The 19630-nt window shown below is 36.4% G+C and overlaps 1 protein-coding gene across 1 annotated transcript; it reads right to left on the bottom strand.

Annotated features, from left to right (window-relative positions):
• Positions 1-11321: 11321 nt before the first annotated feature.
• LOC145018221 (uncharacterized) lies at positions 11322-16494 on the bottom strand. Its single transcript, XM_078976120.1, has 5 exons — positions 16074-16494; positions 15866-15993; positions 15656-15768; positions 12365-12550; positions 11322-11516 (listed from the first exon to the last, which is right to left on the bottom strand). The coding sequence occupies exons 1-5, from the start codon at positions 16397-16399 to the stop codon at positions 11487-11489; spliced, it is 783 nt and encodes a 260-aa protein (XP_078832246.1). The 5' UTR covers positions 16400-16494; the 3' UTR covers positions 11322-11486.
• Between the last annotated feature and the right edge of the window lie 3136 nt (positions 16495-19630).

Below are 19630 nucleotides of genomic sequence, written 5' to 3'. Positions count from 1 at the left end.
CGAACAATACAACATTATAAATCATGCAAACAATACTAGCATATACAATACTCCACAATAACCACAATGTAACATCCGGATTCCTAGGTATATTATTTTATTCATTTATTTTGGAGTTTGTGGAGGGACTCGGCGAGTTGGTGCTTAGACTCGCGAGTAGGGTTGCGGATTCTCATCCAGGTTCATGACTGGACTCGGTGAGTCCATGCTGTTTAATGAAACCCTAATTTCCCGGGTTTGGGACCTATTTAAAGGCCCTTATGGCCGTCATTTGCCGCTACCAAACCCAGAGAGAAACCCTAAAAGAGCTAGAGTGATTGTGAGAGGAAAGGATCCATTTCTTGATATTTGTGGTTGATTCTTGCAAGAAGGAGGTGTTTCCAGCTTAGAGGAGACCAAGGAGGAGGTGCATCTTTGGATTTCGAGCTAAAGACTTCATCTTTGAGGTACTATATCGCCCCTTTATCTGTTGTGTTGAAGGATAAATAGATGTATAGTTTTCATGTCCTTTAATGGAAGAAATTGTGAGAACATGGCCCTTATTCACTTTGAGATTTCGGATCTGGACCCATAGTGGTCTAAAGAGCTTATCTCAGCTTGCTTTATGTTGAGCTATAGAGGTGTTGAGCATAGGATGTTAATTTTAGGGCTAAATCACCAAGTGAAACCTCCTAGACGTCCCATGAGTGTCAAGATTCGAGCTGTACGTGTTTATCAGGATTGGGAAAGTCAGATCTATGGATCAAAGGAACAGATCTGACCTCAGGAGGTCAATTGAGTTTGTGCATGGCATGAACTCGCCGAGTCCAAGGGCAGACTCGGCGAGTAGGGTTAGGGTTTCCCGTAAATCACTCAGTGAGTAGACTCGCCGAGTTGGGGGAATAACTCAGTGAGTCAGAGAGGGATTAGAGGACTGGAGTTCAAGGCGGAACTCGTCGAGTTGATCTTGAGACTCGGCGAGTTGAGTCGGGGTGGCCCCATGATTCATACCATGTGTGACTCGTCGAGCAAGGGGAGGGACTCGACATGCCAAACGAGACTATAAAGTTAGTGGACACGCGTAGACTCGCTGAGTTGCCCAAGTGCACTCGACGAGTCGGGTCAAAGTTTGACCGTTGAGTTTGGTTGACTTTTAGGGTTTAGTCAACAACGAGCTCCTTTGAGCCAAAAGAGGGGTAAAATGGTCTTTTACCCTTCTGAGGGTGCCAAGAGAGGGTTGAGTCTAGTCCTGAGAGTTACATTTATGAGAGTTTTTACTTTATGTGATTAGGTGGAGGCTAGATCGTATTTCTACCGAGTCAGAGATTTACCGAGACATCTGAGGTTAGTCTTCTCACTATACTTTACCTTGAGTGGTACATAGAGTTATGTGACAGAGTTATCGTATGCTATTTATGTGTTGTGTTGCACTGCATTATTTCTATGTGATTTATGCCGTGTGTATATCAGAGTATATCAGAGTTAGAGCCGGAAGGTTCACAGAGCTAGGACCAGAGGGTCCATAGAGTTAGGGCCCACAGAGTTATAGCCTCGAGTGGCTAGTATGTGTTATGTATGGTATTTTGGGGAACTCACTAAGCTTGATGCTTATAGTGTTATGTGTTATGTGTTTCAGGTACCAGTGATGATCGCGGGAAGGCGCCGACATGATTCGTACACACGCATGGGATTTTATGTATTTTGATATTGGGAAATGTTTTGTGAAACGAAGATATGATACAATGAGATTTTGTTAATAAATGTGTTTGGAAAATGTGTTTTGAAATGCGAAAAATTGTCTTAAATTTTACGGTGTTACACACAAGATAACAAGATAACAAAATGAAAACATACCCGCATCTGCATCTGGCTCTGCCCTGATCTCTTCTGCAGTAAGCTGAAAAGTGTGCCCCTGAGCCCTCGGAGGCTCCGCTCCACCTTGGCCCCCGCCAGTAATCTCCAACGTGGCCGGTGCTGGAACCTGCACCGACCTCCCAACCAGCTGTGGACAGTTGGCCCTCATGTGACCAACCTGATGACACTGATAGCAAATCCTCATATCTTGGACTGGGGTTGACTGGTGACAATCCCTCGCGTAGTGCCCCTCTCTCCTGCACTTGCGGCACACACCACTGGACCTACACGCTCCGGCATGACCCTTCCTGAACTTCTCACAAGTGCGGCAGCTCTGACTGCTCAAACTGAAATCAACGGTCTTAGACTGATTCGGCGCCGGCTACGACTGTACTGGAGCCTGCCTCTGCTCTCTCAACTGTAACTCAATCTCCAACTCCCGCCGCCTAGCGGCTTCCTGCAACCCCAACAATGTCTCACACCTCTGCGTAGAGACAAACTGCCTGATATCCCTCTTCAGCATACTCAGATTTCGGGACATCTGGGCATGCTCAAAAGCAAACACAGGGCAAAACATCACCCTCTCAGTGAACATCCTGGTGATCTCCGTCACCGACTCGGAATCCTACTTCAGCTCCAGGAACTCCTGAGCTAATCTCTCCCTCTTAACTCGCGGAACATAGCGAGTACTGAACATCTCTCCGAACTGATCCCAAGAAACCACAGCTTGCTGCGCATCAAAATACGATCTTGTGGTCAACCTCCACCAATCCTTCGCCCCTAGCCTCAAAAGGTTCAGGGCACACCTTACCCTCTGATCAGCAGGGCATGAAAACGTGGAGACACACCCCTCCACGTCTGACAACCATCTCATAGCAACAATCGGGTCCTGAATTCCATCGAAGGTAGGCGGCTTTGTATTATCGAAGTCCCGTTACTGAAAACCTCTACCGGCTCCTCCCCCTGCCGCTGCTACAGCCGATGTAGCTGCCGCGGCAGCCGTATCTATAAGAGCTGCAAAACGCTCATCAAAATACTCGACCATGGCGGTCTTGATCGTCCCAAACACTTCCGGCAACTTGGCTCGGAACATAGCAGCAACCTCATCATGCAAGATCTCACGAATCCTAGCATCCAACTCATCTGTGCTCATCTGACCGATAACCTCGGGTGGTGCTTACCCACCCTGACCGCCCTCTCCTGCTCCCGATCCTGACCCGGATCCACTCCCAGCATGCCTCGTAACCACCATATTGAAAAGCACCGCAAACATCAGATACCTCCCACTAACCCATGAACCGACTCTCAACCCAGCCCTAGGGGTTGTGACTTCCTTGATACGCGTATGGGTCCTGTGCTTTCAGTAGTACGGGCCCATACTACCTTCCACACCTACCCATATTTATATCATGTATCACCACAATACCCTAGTGAAGAACATGCATAACAAGCACTCAACCCTCACTCCTAGAGGAACACTGGAAATCTCATACAGAAAGAAACCCTAGGCTAGTAGGCATCATAAATCAAGTAACTCTATCATGCAATTCTTAAAGATCCTTAGCCTAGTACTAGCATGATGTTCTATCATATCACATAAACAAATAACTTGTATGGTATTTTGGGGCTACTTACTGGCTCCGGCTAATCGTACCTCCACGTCCTCCTTTACTCATTTTTGAAAACCATTTTAAATTCTCTTTTGAAAACTCTCCTTGATTTGAGACTGGATTCACACGAATGTTCCTCCAATTCACTCAAACCATGGCTTTGATACCAACTTGTAACATCCATAAAATTCAAGCCAATTTAAACTTTTCAAAAACAACCCTTTAACATTAATTCTTTATCAAAAGGGTTTTCATTACAATTATTATCAGAGTATTCCCAGAACCATATCACAAAACAAGAACATGAGGAGCGGTACGATTATGCCTTCGCCTTGCCACGGTCTCCTGAAGTACCTGAAAACATTAAACCACAACTGCAAGCCCGAAAGCTTAGTGAGATACCCCCAAAATCCCAACCACATATACCATACACATAACATATCATAACAGAACAGAACAACCATGCACTACGGGTCTACTGTGTGACTGGTCCGCCGTACCGGGCCTTCAGTCCACCTGGTCCACCCTCCGAGTCTAGCCATATCCATTGAGGGTCGGCCTTAGTGCCTTAGACCCTCTTGATATAGTGAGGATAACTCACCTCGCAACTACTAACTGAAGAGATAAGATCACGCTGCTCCAACCTCCGACACGAACTTCACCACTAATAATACCAAAAGACTGAACTCAATAAATACCAATAACTACCAAATTACCCCAGGAAGTCAACTGGTCAACTCTTGGTCAAAGTCCTCAGTCGATGTCAAACTTCCTGACTGACTTTACTCGCCGAGTCAGCCCGCTGACTCGTCGAGTCCCTATGCTCTCAAAACTCCCATATCACGACCCAACTCGCCGAGTCGCCCCAAGACTCGCCGAGTCCCACGAACTCTGAGTCACCTCCTGCTCAACTCACCGAGTCGTCCCTCGACTCACCGATTCACAGCTCAACCAAAATGGTTAGGACTTTGCGACTAGACTCGCCGAGTCTAAGGCAATCTTCAACAGACTCACCGAGTTGTTCTACCAACTCGTCGAGTTCATGCCTTTTTTCATCCAACTCGCCGAGTATACACATGTGACTCGCCGAGTACCTCTATTTCTTAATCCATACAGTGGCTTTCAAGCCATGCAGTGACTCCAATCCATAGATCCAACCTCCTACAACCTTCCCCACACGTAAAGGTGCAAACTTTACGTGAAACCATGGGGAAATAAGCCCAAAATACTCTAGGGCTAAGGCTTAAGGCAAAGGGACTTCACTAACCACTCTAGGACAACACCTTTACAACAAATAGGATCATTACAAACTTGGATTTGAAGTTTCAACTTCATATGTAGCTTCTAAACTCGAAATTGATTCCACTCAAGCCATAATCCCCAAAATATCAACAAAGAATGAATCTAGAAGAATGAAACTCAAGGTAATAGATTGTTACCTTAGAAATGATCCAAAGGAGGAGTAGATCCCTGATCTACAATGATATCCAGATGCTAGCCTCTTGATCTTCAATCTTCTTCTTCTCAATTTCTCTTCCCAAGCTCTAATTCTTCATCAATGGAGGTTATACATGATTTAAGGGTTTTCTGGGTATTGGAAGGTAACAAAGAGGCTGACGGTAGGTTATAATGTCCTTTATATAGGGCACAACCCCGAAAATTAGGGTTCTCTCCACCCAGCACCAACTCGCCAAGTCACTTCTCCGATTCGCCGAGTTGGTCACTTAACACATGACCAGATGCTAGCCTCTTGATCTTCAACCTTCTTCTCAATTTCTCTTCCCAAGCTCTAATTCTTCATCAATGGAGGTTATACACAATTTAAGGGTTTTCTGGGTATTGGAAGGTAACAAAGAGGCTGAGGGTGGGTTATAATGTCCTTTATATAGGGCACAACCCCGAAAATTAGGGTTCTCTCCACCCAACACCAACTCGCCGAATCACTCCTCCGACTCACCGAGTTGGTCACTTAACACATGACCAGATTCGTGACCCAACTCGCCGAGTCTACCCATTGACTCGCCGAGTCGGTCTTCCATATTTACACTAAGCACCCTAAACTTTGCTCTTCTGAACTCGGGGTGTTACAATAAATCTTAGAGTTTCCTAGTCTATTAGGGTGTTCTCCCTTATAATTAGTGGTTTATACACTAATCAAGTACACAAACATGTCATTATATGTTTATTAGGATCTTTGTGTGCTCAAGCTTTCACCTGACACTCTACATCTTTTTTCCAAACATACTTCCGTATCACTCACTACAGGTGAGTTCATACCCCTTAACTTATCTTTTAAATGATTTTAAATGCTTTTATGGGGGGAATACAAGTAGAAAACATACTAGTTATATAATCAATCACATGTGATTTATAACTGTGTTTCAAACAAAGGATTTCATATACTTCAAACTGTGTTTCAAACAAAGGATTTCATTGACTTTAAACTGTGTTATCAAACAAACTACTTTTAAATCGTTTTATAAACTGATATCAAGTCATTATTAATTATTGTTCAAAACTCTTTAAATGTTTACGAAACCTCTTTTAAACTTATATATTGTCAAAATCATGTCTATATATGTATAGTTATATAAATAATGTTTAAAGGACTTAGGACTGCTAACTCGCTTTATTTCCTTTTCCTTGTTTGGATGTGGACTTAGGGTATCGGTTATTTGTCCGAATGTCGTCTAAATATTAGATATATATTATGTGTATATATGTAGATATAAAAGTACTATCAATCAGTTCAGTACCTTTGGGTAGCAAAGGTATACATTTAGTCATTTATTCAATTACAGAAATCACTAGTAAACTATAATAGGTATACTTTAGGAGAATAGTATCATATACAAATACTATAACAGAGAATACTATAATAGAGAATACTTAACAGAGAATACTATACAGAGAATACTATACATATAATACTATTACTATAACAAGGTTCAGAAATAACATAATGTGAGATACTACTTCATAACACAGCGACCATTTCGTTGTGTCACGTTTTGTAACCAAAATCTCATGGAGGGAGAGCGTGAATTTGCGTATAGATCTATATTGGATTGACTATCCTACATCATTGTTGTTCGCTACAGTGGGATTTGCAAGTCTATAGGTGCCAAATGTCATTTCTTTCGACGTCTTTCATCGTCATGTTATAGTCAGTTTAGCATGGTAACAGTCTTATCACATTTTGCCTTAATTTAACCATTGGTTTTAAGGTAGTTATTACTTCAGTAGTTAATACAAATAAATACTGCAGTACACATATATTTTCCCATTATATTCAAATTGTGATCTTCTCACATAAAGGGTAATATAAAATTATATTTTGGTAATGATAGTCATATTTGGGAAAAGCATATTCACTTTTACAAAGAAATAAAGATACAAAATAGTCGGGTCTTGGTAGAAGACTACTTTTTATACTAGTAGAAAATATAGGATTTTCTAGGAGTTTTCAACATATACAAACATTTACATTGAGCATTTACACACATTCTCATCGAACTTATACAAATATTAACACTAAATACTTATGAACTCACCAGCTTAAATGCTGATACTCGCTTTCAAAATAATTTGTATTCTCAGGTCATCAGTAGACAAGTATAGTCGACCAGGTTTTGAGAAGACGGAGCATGTTCAAAACTCGTCTTTTATTTTGATTCATGTTTTGGTGTCTTATTACATTCAAAGAACACACTTTTATGAAATTACACTATTAATGCAATGGATGATGTTGTTTGTTTACTACTTCGCATTGTTATGATATTGTACATGACGTCCTCCACCCCCCAAACGTTTCCGTCATACCGATTTTGGGGTGTGACACTTGAAGACTCTCACAAACTTTCGAAAATATGGAGGAGAGGGAGGAGCTCTTTGGGAGTGTTTGAAGTATGAGTTTGAAGGTATGTGTGTGTTTGTTTCATGCTCTCGGCCGAATGGAAGAAAAGAGAGAGAGAAGAGAGAGGTGAAGATAAGATGGTTCCCAGATGTATGTGATCTTCACCTTGTTAAATGGGTCTTTTGCATGGAGAACCACCATGCAATTGTGATGTGTCAAATGCATGGTAATTCTCTTATTTTTCCTTTTTTTTACCTTAGCCGAGAATTGGGCTAAAAGGGGTAAGAATGAGATAGTTTAGGCCCAATCCAGCCTTGGTTCGAATTCATGGAGCCCAATAATGGTTTTTAGCACATTGGGCCCTTGTGAACATTCACGGCCCAAATATGATATAAAAGAATGGGTTTATGGCCCATTAGGGCTAATTACTTCATATGGCCCAATAAGGCCCAATAGAGGTAAACTTTAACACCCGTGTTTTTAGGCTTGCCGTTTTTAGCAATGTAATAGTCTAGGTTAACCTTTGTAACCCAATTTGAAATAATAAGAACGTATTATTTGAGTATTGTGTGTTTCGTGCTTAATTGCTTAATTATGTGATATGATTAATTAAGAATAAAATAAGCATCAAAATTTAAGTGTAAAATAAACTTGATATCTTTGAATAATGTTGTAGTAGTTGAAACGAGGTTTTCGAATATATGTAGAACGCCCAAATCTGACTTCGTATGAGGAAATTATGATTTTCTGAAGTTTCGACGTGGCAGTATGCAGCCCGAATACTCGATTTGAGATCGAGCGGTTTTTAGCCAAAACAATCTAAACGAGAATTGAAGATCTCGTTGTTAGTAGTGAAACGATGAAAAGTTAGGCGAGAACGGACGTCGGACGAAGAAGTTATGAATTTATAACGAAGTTTTTCTGTCCCGACCTCCTAAAAATAAATAATAAAAATAAAAGTCAAAATTAGCCGACAGGGTCTAAATGAAAGTTGTAGAGTATGGTCTGACCTACGCGTGGATATAAAGAACGTCGAAAATGGAGCTCGTATGCGAAAGTTACGCAATTTAGAAGTTTGACGAGTCAAATTACGTTGAGTGTAATTTGAGTGCGCCCAGCATACTCAGGAGGATGCAACTTGTCTGACCAATACTCGAGTGCCACCGATCGATGCATGCAGTGACGTCAAAGTACGCCCAACGTAAATTGAGATTACGCCCAGCGTAATCCCAGACCCCCAACTTATAAATAGAAACCAAGATCAGCCATTTTCTCTTGTTCAAACTCTTTCCTCTCTAGTTTTGCCTCGATTTGCGTGCCGTTTATACCCCGAAGCCCCGGTAATATTCCCGAGCCCCGAAGTAAGATCCGAAGCCCTGAGGATCCCGAAGAGCGTTATTCCCGAGCTGAAGCCCTGCCCGCGAGGAGTCCGGTTTTTGTGAAGATCTTCCAGATCTACGGAGAAACACTACTTCTGCAAGCCGTAGTGTTGCCCGACCATTTTCTGATCAAGCGAGTGTGTAGTGATTTTCATTCCAACGCAATATTATGAAGTATTTTATATAAAATACGTGTTATGTGTATATATTTTGTTGTTATACGTGTGAGTGTATATTCACTCTCTTCTATCTTATAGATCTAATTTATTGTCTATGAAATGCGTGTTATGTGTGTATGCCTCATCTGTTATGTGGAATATGTGTCGATTAAAGCATGCTATACGGGTTTTTAAACAATGTATAAAAATGTATATTTTTATCTACTAATATGTTGGGTAGAACATAGGTAGATAATTGGTGTGTAATAAACAGATGAGAGGCCTCGGTGTTATTGGTGTTATTCTAGTCATTCAGCAGAGTATGGATGACGACCACGGACTATTCTAGACTGTCCTGTGGAAAACTAGCAAGCTCATTACCTGTAGGTGTTGTGAACGACGTGTTCACCGGTGTACTCTATCCCCCACATGGTTGCCTTTAGGACACTTATTGTTGAGGAAGCCCCTCTGCAGTAATGTCTGTCCTGATGAAAATTCTGAATTAGGTTCTTTGTAATAGATGTTATTTTTAGGGATGTAAAGTGAGGATAACGGGAATGGGTAATCGGGTTTATTTGTTGATTGTTGAAATTAAATATTTATTGCGGGTTGAAAACCCTATATGCTCACCAGGCTCCCAAGCCTGACCCACTCAGTTTATTTGTATTACAGGAAGTGGCACATGAGCTTAAGATGGACGAATCATCAAGTTGTTTTGTTTACAAGTCTGTATATGTATATATTTGTTGAATGACTTGTAATACTATCGTTTATGATTTATGATCTGTATCGAAACATGACATCCCGACTTTTGATTATGAAATGAAATCATATTTCTTTACTAAATGTTTTGATAAATATCTATTTTATCATGTTTTGTTTTGGGGAATAAATTCCGCATCTCTTTTAAAATTAAAAGGATTTACTCTGAAATTATTTTAAAAAGCATAAATGAAATCGGTCTTTTCTGGCTGAGATTTTGGGGATGTCACAGTTAAGTGGGTTAGATCTAATCCCACATCGGATAGGAAGGAGAACTAAGCATTCCTTATAAGGGGTGTGGATACCTTCCCTAACACAATGAGTTTTAAAGCCGTGCGGGTAGCAGATCCGATAAGAACTCTGCAGTTAAGCGTGCTTGGGTGGGAGTAGTACCAGGATGGGTGACCCCCTGGGAAGTCCTCGTGCCGAGTAGCCCAAAGCGGACAATATTGTGATACGTGCCAGAGGGGGATGTTACAAATGGTATCAAAGTCTTCCCTAACACAACAGAGAGAAAGAGAGAGAATATATATATATATATATATATATATATATATATATATATATATATATATATATGAGAAATTTATTTGAACAAACCGTCAAGAGAATATAAACGACTTCAAAGAACATAAAAAAATGTTTGAACAAAACATCAAAAAGGAAAGAAAAAAAAAAGTGTTCGAACAAACCATCAATAATTAAAATATTTTCTAATTCACGAAAACATAGATGAATAAATAAATTAAATAATAAGAACTAGGTGTAAGACCCATGTATTATATGGGTTAATTAAAAATAAATAAATATAAAGATCTAAATATTTAAGAATTTTGAATTTATAAGAAAATAAGAAAAATAATAAATTATTAAAATTGATTTTTTTTATCTTTTAAATTTAAATAAATAAACAAAATAAATTAATAAGCTTTAATTTGGTTATTTTGAAATAATAAAGTAAGTTTATTAATGAAATTGATATTCATTTATTACTACATTTATTGTAATTATTACATTAAATTATAATGTTGAATTTATTAAAATAGAAAAAACTCATAAAATGACATGTGGAAAAAAAATTAATTCAAAATAACCACAAAATAACATTTGGCAAAATGAATAAAAGTGTGATATGTGTCAAAAAAACCTTCATTTATTAAAGTAGATAAAATAGATAATAAGTAATAAGATGATAAAAAGTAAATATATAACTTACCGATATTAAATAAAAAAACATAATAATTATATGTTTGATGAATAAAGCGACATATAACAGTTATAAATAAAAAGTAAAACTATTATGTAATGATTATAGTCACTTAAAAAAAAAGTGAAATCAATTTTGGCTTGCCTAGAATTTTCGATATATATATATATATATATATATATATATATATATATATATAACTTTTTTTTTAAACAGCAAACTATTATGCTCCTAAATTAACACTTATATCTCTAACGAGATAACCCATAGCTCATGACCTTTCAATTGAAAAAATCACTTCTTACCGTTAGATCAAAAAAACCAAATCACCCAGTTTTTCAAACTAATATGATTTTCAATTTCAAACTGCCTTTTTATTATTTATTTTTTTAACCCTAGCTGGCCCATCACACTGTCTAAGTAGAATACATACAATTTACAGATCTCATACAAAACAGAAAAACCCACTTTTGCCAGACCCTTTTTGTAGGGCAACTAACACACAATATCTAATAATATCTAATAAATGGACCTCATCGACTTCCATTGTTAGAATTAATTGTTATATCAGGCAAGGAAAAGGAACGAAAACAAATTACTTGTGAAAAGTATTTTTGTAAAACTGTTGCCTTAGATTTTCCAATAATTACAATATGAATTTGAATAAGATAACTACATGTGTCACCACCTTCGTACCAATGACGTCAGCAACTGCAAGAAAATAACCAGCGTTCACAACTAATATAAGACCAAATCATATTTTCATTTCTTCTTGTTACAATATGACAAAATGCCATGCATGAAATTACAATGTAGTTTTATTTATTTGTCTATTGTAGCATCCTACTTCCATTTTTTTCTATTACAACATGGTATTTTCAACTCTTTTCTTAATAATTCATTGCAATTTGGTATAATCTACCCTACTATACCATTGTATTTTCAATTTTCTCCCTTATTAGGACGTTAGAAAAATCTATCCAATTATAGCAGTAAAAATTGTTTTTTTTTAGGGTTTAGGTCTTTTTTTGGTCACTTAACTTTTGGTTTTTGCTCATTTGGTCACTTAACTCTTTTTAAGTTTTAAAAGATCCTCAAACTGTTGACTTTGTGCTCATTTAGTCACTTAACTTTTGGTTTGGTCACTTAACTTTTAGATTTTTTCTCATTTAGTCACATAACTTTTAAAATTGTGCTCATTTAGTCACCAAACTTTTGAAAAAATTTAAAAGTTTAGTGACTAAATGAGCACAATTTTAAAAGTTAGGTGACAAATGTGACCAAACCAAAAGTTAAGTGACTAAATAAGCACAAAGCCAAAAGTTTGATGACCTTTTAAAACTTAAAAATAGTTAAGTGACCAAATTAGCACAAAACCAAAAATGACCTAAACCCCTTTTTTATCTAAATGACATTGCTAAAAGATGGTAAATTGTAATAGAAAGAAATGAAATTAGGATGCAATAAAAATCAAATCAAAGGAGGTAGAAGTGCGTTGCTATTTCTTGCATTTAAGCCTATCACAAATATCAAAACCTTAGCTCAATTAATGAATGTACCTCAAATAGCTCAAATGGATTGCCACGCTTGTAGACATCATTCTTCTTGCTCTTATCATCAGCTAAGATGGTCGATATTATTGCTCTCCACCCTATAAGTAACACAGCAGTACTACCCAATGTAACTGCAATGAATCTTGCTGGAGGGATGTGCCCTATACTTGTGGCCCTTATTAGTATTCCCAACTGAAAAAACAATAATTGTAATTACATATTTTCTATTAAAATATCAACTTCAGAGAAAAAAAAAAACTATAACTTTTGACTATTTCTTTTATGACTTATGAAACATATACGACATATATAGTATTAATCCAATTTGACAAAAATTTAATTACATCAAATGATAATTTTGTTTTTTATTTACGTACTTTAATTCAACTTAGTTGTAGATTCATGTATAACAAACTGTATTAATGGGTATATGATAATTTTGTTTTTTATTTACGTACTTTAATTCAACTTACTTGAATAACTTCTTCTGTTCAATATAACTATATAAATACGCCCATGCTATGTATGCATAATCACTCAAGGTAATATATTAATGAGTATATGTATATACACACACAAAGTAGCAACTATATAATTACTATATAATAGAAACTATCATATTGCTATACTCGAGGAGATGGTAGAAGAAAGAAACTATTGCCTCTTAAAAGAAGAGCAATAATGTACTTTCACTGATTTGTTTATTATATCTTACTTTCATTTCTTCGTCTTACAACATTGTTGGATAAAATTTTCAAATAATAATATGCCCTAATGAAAAAAGAAAATTGAATATACAATGTCATAAATGGATAGTACAATGTCTTTTTTTTGCAAGAGAAACAGTCTCAGCAAACTTTATTAAGAAAAAAATAAATAAAAGAATACAATTGTTAAAAATTACAGCCCAAGAAACAAAAAAGAAATGGAAGTAGGATTTTGCAATACACAAATAGATAAAAAGTATGTTTCTCGTTAGTTTTCAATAAAAAGAAGTGAAAGACTACCACTAAATCAGATGAAGATTCCAATGAAAAGAAGAATCGCTACAATAATTACACAACACATGTTAAGGTTTCACAAATGGATGCTACTTAATCACAAGTTGAAACTCATAAGAAACCAAAAAGGGAAGAATGCAAGGCATAGCAATGGCTACCGCTGTTGTCCTGCCATCACCGGTCATCTATTCTTCTTCCCGGCTTGTATTTGTTAGCACTCGGTTTATATTCAGCATCACTTTGGTTTTCTATGGGGTTGTAGTAGTAGTATTTTTCTCTCTGGTACTTGCAAGCTTTTGTTTAACTCTAATAACATGTATTGTATTTTATAACTTTGATGGATAGAGTTGCAAGTACCAGAGAGAAAAATACTACTACTACAACCCCATAGAGTTGCAAGTACCAGAGTTGCAAGTTGATTTTGGTCCTAAATGTTGTGGTTACATTTTTGGTCCCTCTTGAACTAGAAGTAGAGATTTGGTATTTGGGACATGCAAATGGATAAAGTTGGGAACTTTATCCATTAACACCATATTTTGATGAGAAGTTCAGGTCTTGAAGGATTAAGGCCTTACGTGAAAGTTGGTTGTTAAGTCGAAATTCATGGCGCGACTAATTTGAGCTCTCGGTGCGACTTCAAGGGTTTTCGTGACTATTTTATCGCCTAGTACGGTGTGACACAGTGGTTGGTCACAACGTGAGGACCGTTGAATTTTTGACCAATTTGACTTTTGGTCAAATTGGAGGTTTTGAGTTATAAACTAAGGTTTGGCCTATGACTGGTTTAGGAGCTCATGTAGTTGATTCCTTAGGACTTCGAGTAGTTGGATTCAACTCTTTTTGATTCAAGTGAATGAATCTTCTCACTATATTATGTAGGACACTAGGTGTCATGGTATGCTAGATTGTTTTTGTGACTTTTGCATGAAAGACTACGGTGGTACCATAGCATGAAAAGACTTGTGGCACCACATGTATGAAAGACTATAGTGGTACCATAACACATGTATGAAAGACTATGGTGGTACCATAACATAAAAGATTGTAGTGGTACTATAGCAACGACAGTAAGTGTAAAACTATGATTGTATCATAGCATTCGCATTGGTATGTGGTATTTTGGGAAACTTACTAAGCTTCGTGTTTACAATTTAGGTTTATATGTTTCAAGTTGTTTCAGTAGCAAGGGGAAAGGGGTGACTTGGTTGCATTGCATCCATGAATATATCTTGGGAGTCTTCCACATTTTTATTTCACAATCTTTTATAACTCTGATTTTGATTGTGGTTTGTGAAGGTTATTTATCTACCTTTAATGAAATTGGAATGATTGTTTTTAAAGGTAGATAAATAACCTTGAAATTGGAATGATTGCATTGCATCACCTTGATATGTTTTGTGAGCCAAGACATTTGAGAGGCTAACTCTCCCAGGAGACAAATATCTCAGCAAAAAGTATCCAAAATCATCATGCCAAACCTTATTCCATCCTACTACTCATATAGCAACTTTTCCTAACAGAAACAGAGGACACAATACCCAAAATACCCCTGACACGTACATATTTAATTGTTTGTTGGAATAAATTAGAAGTATAGGAATATGGGATAGATTTGTTTCGTTAAAAAAATCAAGAAATATAGGAAACGGTTGGAGGCTACCTTTTATAGTTTTATGAACTCAAATACTTCTAACATTCTAGAATATATTTATGTTTAAGAACATAGGATTATATATTAGTATTTTGTAAATATGACATTAATTATTATTTTTGAAGTTTAAGATGAAATATTATGTTGTTTATTACAAATTTTATAACACCAAATTATAGTAAGGCATCCATTGTTGTGTGGAATGCGTGATTGTAGCAGTAGCATAAGTAAAACTAGAAGCAGATGACATTAGCACCACAATTTTGAATGGTTTCTTGAACTGTTATAACATGTGATACATAAACAAAGAAATTAAAGATGGTCTTTTTATTTGCTTAGAAATATCTAAATGTGTGCGTTAGTGTTCTTGTATGTTCTAAAAATATGTTACTTCATGTATATTTAACATCAAGAACACATGGATCCAGGAATTATATCATTTACAACTTGATGATTCAATTATATGGTTTAAGTTTACGTCTATGCTAATATATTGCTCATGTGCTTTGACTAAGGTTTATTCTCAAGCAAATAAACAATTAACTATTGGAGTGAATAGAGAAATATGTTTAACTACCAACAATAAATAATATCCTAACCAAAAAATATATATAAATCAGTGAAAAGTTAATATAAATAACTTACAGGAACACCCAAAGCCCAAGACTTGACAGCAGCAGTAATGGCATTGCTCTTACCATTCACCCCTCGGCCATCATCTCCATATCCACCAAGAAAATAAGCGCTTAAAAACCACCCTGATAAAAGTCTATATCCACTTTAGCACAAAATTTCATGAAAACAATACTCATGGCTACAGTTTTACTAATAACTTGAAGAAAAAATTGCCTATACCAGCCATAAAAGGGTCAGCAGTTCGCAAAGTTTCGCTATCGAAAACAGGGAAACCATGACTAAGCCTTCCTATTGCGGAGAACAAAACGATGGCGAGTACATCTCCACCAGAAAGTAAAGCCACATGACTGAACTTAACAACAGAAAATTAGTAAAAGTATAATGAAATTCGATTACATGTATAGAAACATGGAGAAGAATGAATTACCCCCATTTCCTGAAACGGGCACTGGTATCGGGTTTTTCAAACTGAATGACGCCCTCGAGAGGAACGTTTTCTTGGCCAACGATGGAGATGGGTTGGTCTTCAGAATCAGTGAACGAAGTGGTGGGTTTCGATTTGTTGGTGATGTCCGCATTGACGATTACAGTTCTGTGGTTGGAGAACGATGTGGAAGTGGTTGTAGATAAGAATTTAGGGCGGCGATTGGAGAAAAGGGGATGAACGGGATGGGTAAACTTTGGGGGATGAAGTGTTTGTGTGGATAAAGCGGTGGTAGCTCCGGCGGGAGCTTGGCTTAGCTGCAGATACATTGTTGATTTGTTCTGGTTTCCCCGATGGAATCGTCGCCGTAATTTTCTCCGATTAATTATCGACCCTTGTTCAATATACTTGTCCACTTAGGGCTGTCATCTCCAACCATCTCCATATTTTCATCCAGGATTAAAAAAATTGAACCCATCTTCATTTTTTCTTATAAATGGAGTAAAAAAATGGAGTAATCAGATGAATATTTCATCTGTAATCAGTATTTCATTTTCAATCTTACTTTATTTTTTACCTCAAAAAATATATTTTTGGAATATTCAATTTTTATAACTTATATATATTATCAAATACACTCATCTACTAATTAAATTCTATATTTATGATTAATTAATATAACTTAGTATACAACATGATATTATAAATATTAAATATTGCATTTAAATTATAATTAGTAGATAAAATAAACTAGAAATGTATAAAATAAAAATGAAAGGAACTAAAATTGACAACCAAACTTCACCTCCATTTTTGGAGATATGAATAGTATTCCCCCATATAAAGGGGAATACTATTCATATCTCCAAAAATGGAGGTGGAAATTGGGTAGGGTTGGAGAAAAATGGGGGAAGAAATAGAGTATGGGGGTGGGTTGGTGTGACAACCGTCAAATTCTGGTCAATTCAAAGTCAAATAAAGTCAACGAGTCAAACCGGTCAGCTCAACTAACCTTGTGTATTAGGGTTAGTGTTATGTTCGTATTGTATAACTTGCTATGTTAATGGGAAAACATCACAGGAGAAAAGTTTGTGTTAAAAATTTCCTAAGCCTTCGTACTAATCAAGAACTAAACTGTGTTCGCATTTGGAATGAAAAATTTTGTGAATCGCATTTGATTAATTAGGTTAAAATGCGAAGGTGATTAATGCGAAGTTGGATTTAGCTTTGCTATAAGTTTCAATCGATTTTGAAATTGAGTATTGTTCGCATTTGTATGAGTGTAGTCGATGAATCGATAAAGCAAGAACATATGAGTTTTTGATTCGCAATTGGATTGATGATTGAGGGATGATTCGTGAAGAAAAACGCGAAGTCAAGGACTATGAAATTGTTGTTTGCAAGAATTTAAAAACTCGATTGTGGAGTTGTTGATGCTCATTTTGCGAAAGTAAAACAATCGAGTGTTCGCATCTATGAATCAATTTGAAGTCAATTGGGTTAATATTCGCATATGGGTTCAACATATGAATTTTTGATTTCGCAAGTTTAGAGTTCAAGAACTAAACTGTGTTCGCATTTGGAATGAAAAATTTTGTGAATCGCATTTGATTAATTAGGTTAAAATGCGAAGGTGATTAATGCGAAGGGATGCGAAGGGTGTAAGAATGAAGATGCGAAGTATTTCACAGTAGAATGCGAATTGGGGAAGAAAACAGAAGATTTCAAATATTGTCCCTGGAGTTTCGCATTTTTGGAAATAAATACTCAACTTCGCAAATGGGGGTCATAAAATGATGAAATTGCAGAATTTTTAAAGAGATACACACACATAGACAACCACACATATATTTAGAAAATTAAACTAAAAGATGATAAATTACAGATTATAGCATTGTTCTTTGAGAATAAATTACTAAAAATGGGATATAGACAATTATAAGACATTGTTCTTGACTTTTGAGTCCAAAGACGTATGATCCGAACTTTAATTGTGAAATCGTCCTTGATTGAGTCAATTTCCTTTATAGGAGTAATATATTCCATTGTGCCTTGCAAGTTAAAAAAAAAAAAAAAAAAAAAAAAAAAAAAAAAAAAAAAAAAAATCAAAGTCACAAGCAACCACCCCACACCCACTCTATGACCAGCCATACCTCCCCACCTTACCTATGTCACTTCAATGTTCCCTTACACTCAAATTTCACTCACTCCCACGTTTTTGAGCTGGAACAATCAACCACACTCCTCATTTTCTCTCATTTCTCTCATTCCACTAAGTAACAAACATCACTTTTTCTCTCAAACTCTTCTACACAAATTTTCGAGATCCAAGGCTGGATTCAAGTGTTCTTCCACACTTATTAAGTAAAAATTCATCCTCCCTATTATTATTTCACTTCATTCTACTCAAATCTTTGGTTGCTTACACAAACTCCCTAACTATGATGTTAGATTCTCGAAAACCTTCAAGGCATCTCCAAGTGTTCTTGAATTAAACACTTCCATTCTTCAACAATCATCTACTGAAATCACTCAAGGTGAGTTCATACCCCTACATTTTCATGATTTCTCAAGTTTTCAGGGGGTGAATACAAGTTAAAACACTAAGAACCTATCAAAAGTTTTCTAACAGCCTTCATCAGAAAAGTTCAACTCCATTCACGGACTGTTTTGGGCATCTTACACATTTTTGTTTTCAAAACTGTACAAGGTGCAAATAGTTCAAGTTTTTAGCTTTAAAATGGCTACTTGCACATCTCCATACGATTTTTCTACAATTTATGGCGATTTTTACAAAACTGCCTATCATTTCAAACAACAATCCGGACCAGTCTGTGATTTTGGACTTTTTCACCCAAGTTAGAGGTCATTATAAATTGAGATAAAATTTATGAGCAAACTAGACACATTTTGTGAACTCTCAGAATTTACGGATCTAGTTTTCGACTTCGTATGATTTTTCTATGATTTTTTCAAAACAGGGCAGAATTGCTAAATTTTGCCAACAACATGTAAATATCATAACACTTTGTATTATGTTAAGCAAAGTGTATAATCATAAGTTTTAGTATTTGTATGTGTTTCCTTGTTAGTTTATCATTATGAACTGAAACTAAGACATTCATATTAAATATTATTCATTCATTTTGGAACACGCATTATTAAACTATAAAAAGTATAGTTTGATAAATTCACAACACTAATACATTTCCATAAAAGAATTCATACATATTACATACATTTTAGATAAACTATAATAGGTATAGTTTATGATACATCACTCTACGCACTCGTACAAGAAGGGTACATTCATACAAGAAATATTTATATTCACACACATTTCACGTAAACTTGTTATCCTATATTGTGAGTTTCTCTATTTTTCTTTCTCTCTCTCTCTCTCCCCGTACGTCCGAGTGCGGGATATAATTCCTGGTAGTTATAATCAAAATCTCCTTGAGGGAGAACGTGATACTTGTATATAGATCTATATTGGGATTGACACCCCACACCTTGCTGCTAGCTACAGTTGGACCTGCAGGTCTACGGGTGACAAATGT

Source organism: Lactuca saligna, chromosome 9 (assembly GCF_052625555.1).
Source record: "Lactuca saligna cultivar CGN05327 chromosome 9, ASM5262555v1, whole genome shotgun sequence".
NCBI classification, from domain to species: Eukaryota; Viridiplantae; Streptophyta; class Magnoliopsida; order Asterales; family Asteraceae; genus Lactuca; species Lactuca saligna.
The sequence above is the reverse complement of the archived record's forward strand: the minus strand, read 5'-3'. Positions and strand labels throughout refer to the sequence as shown.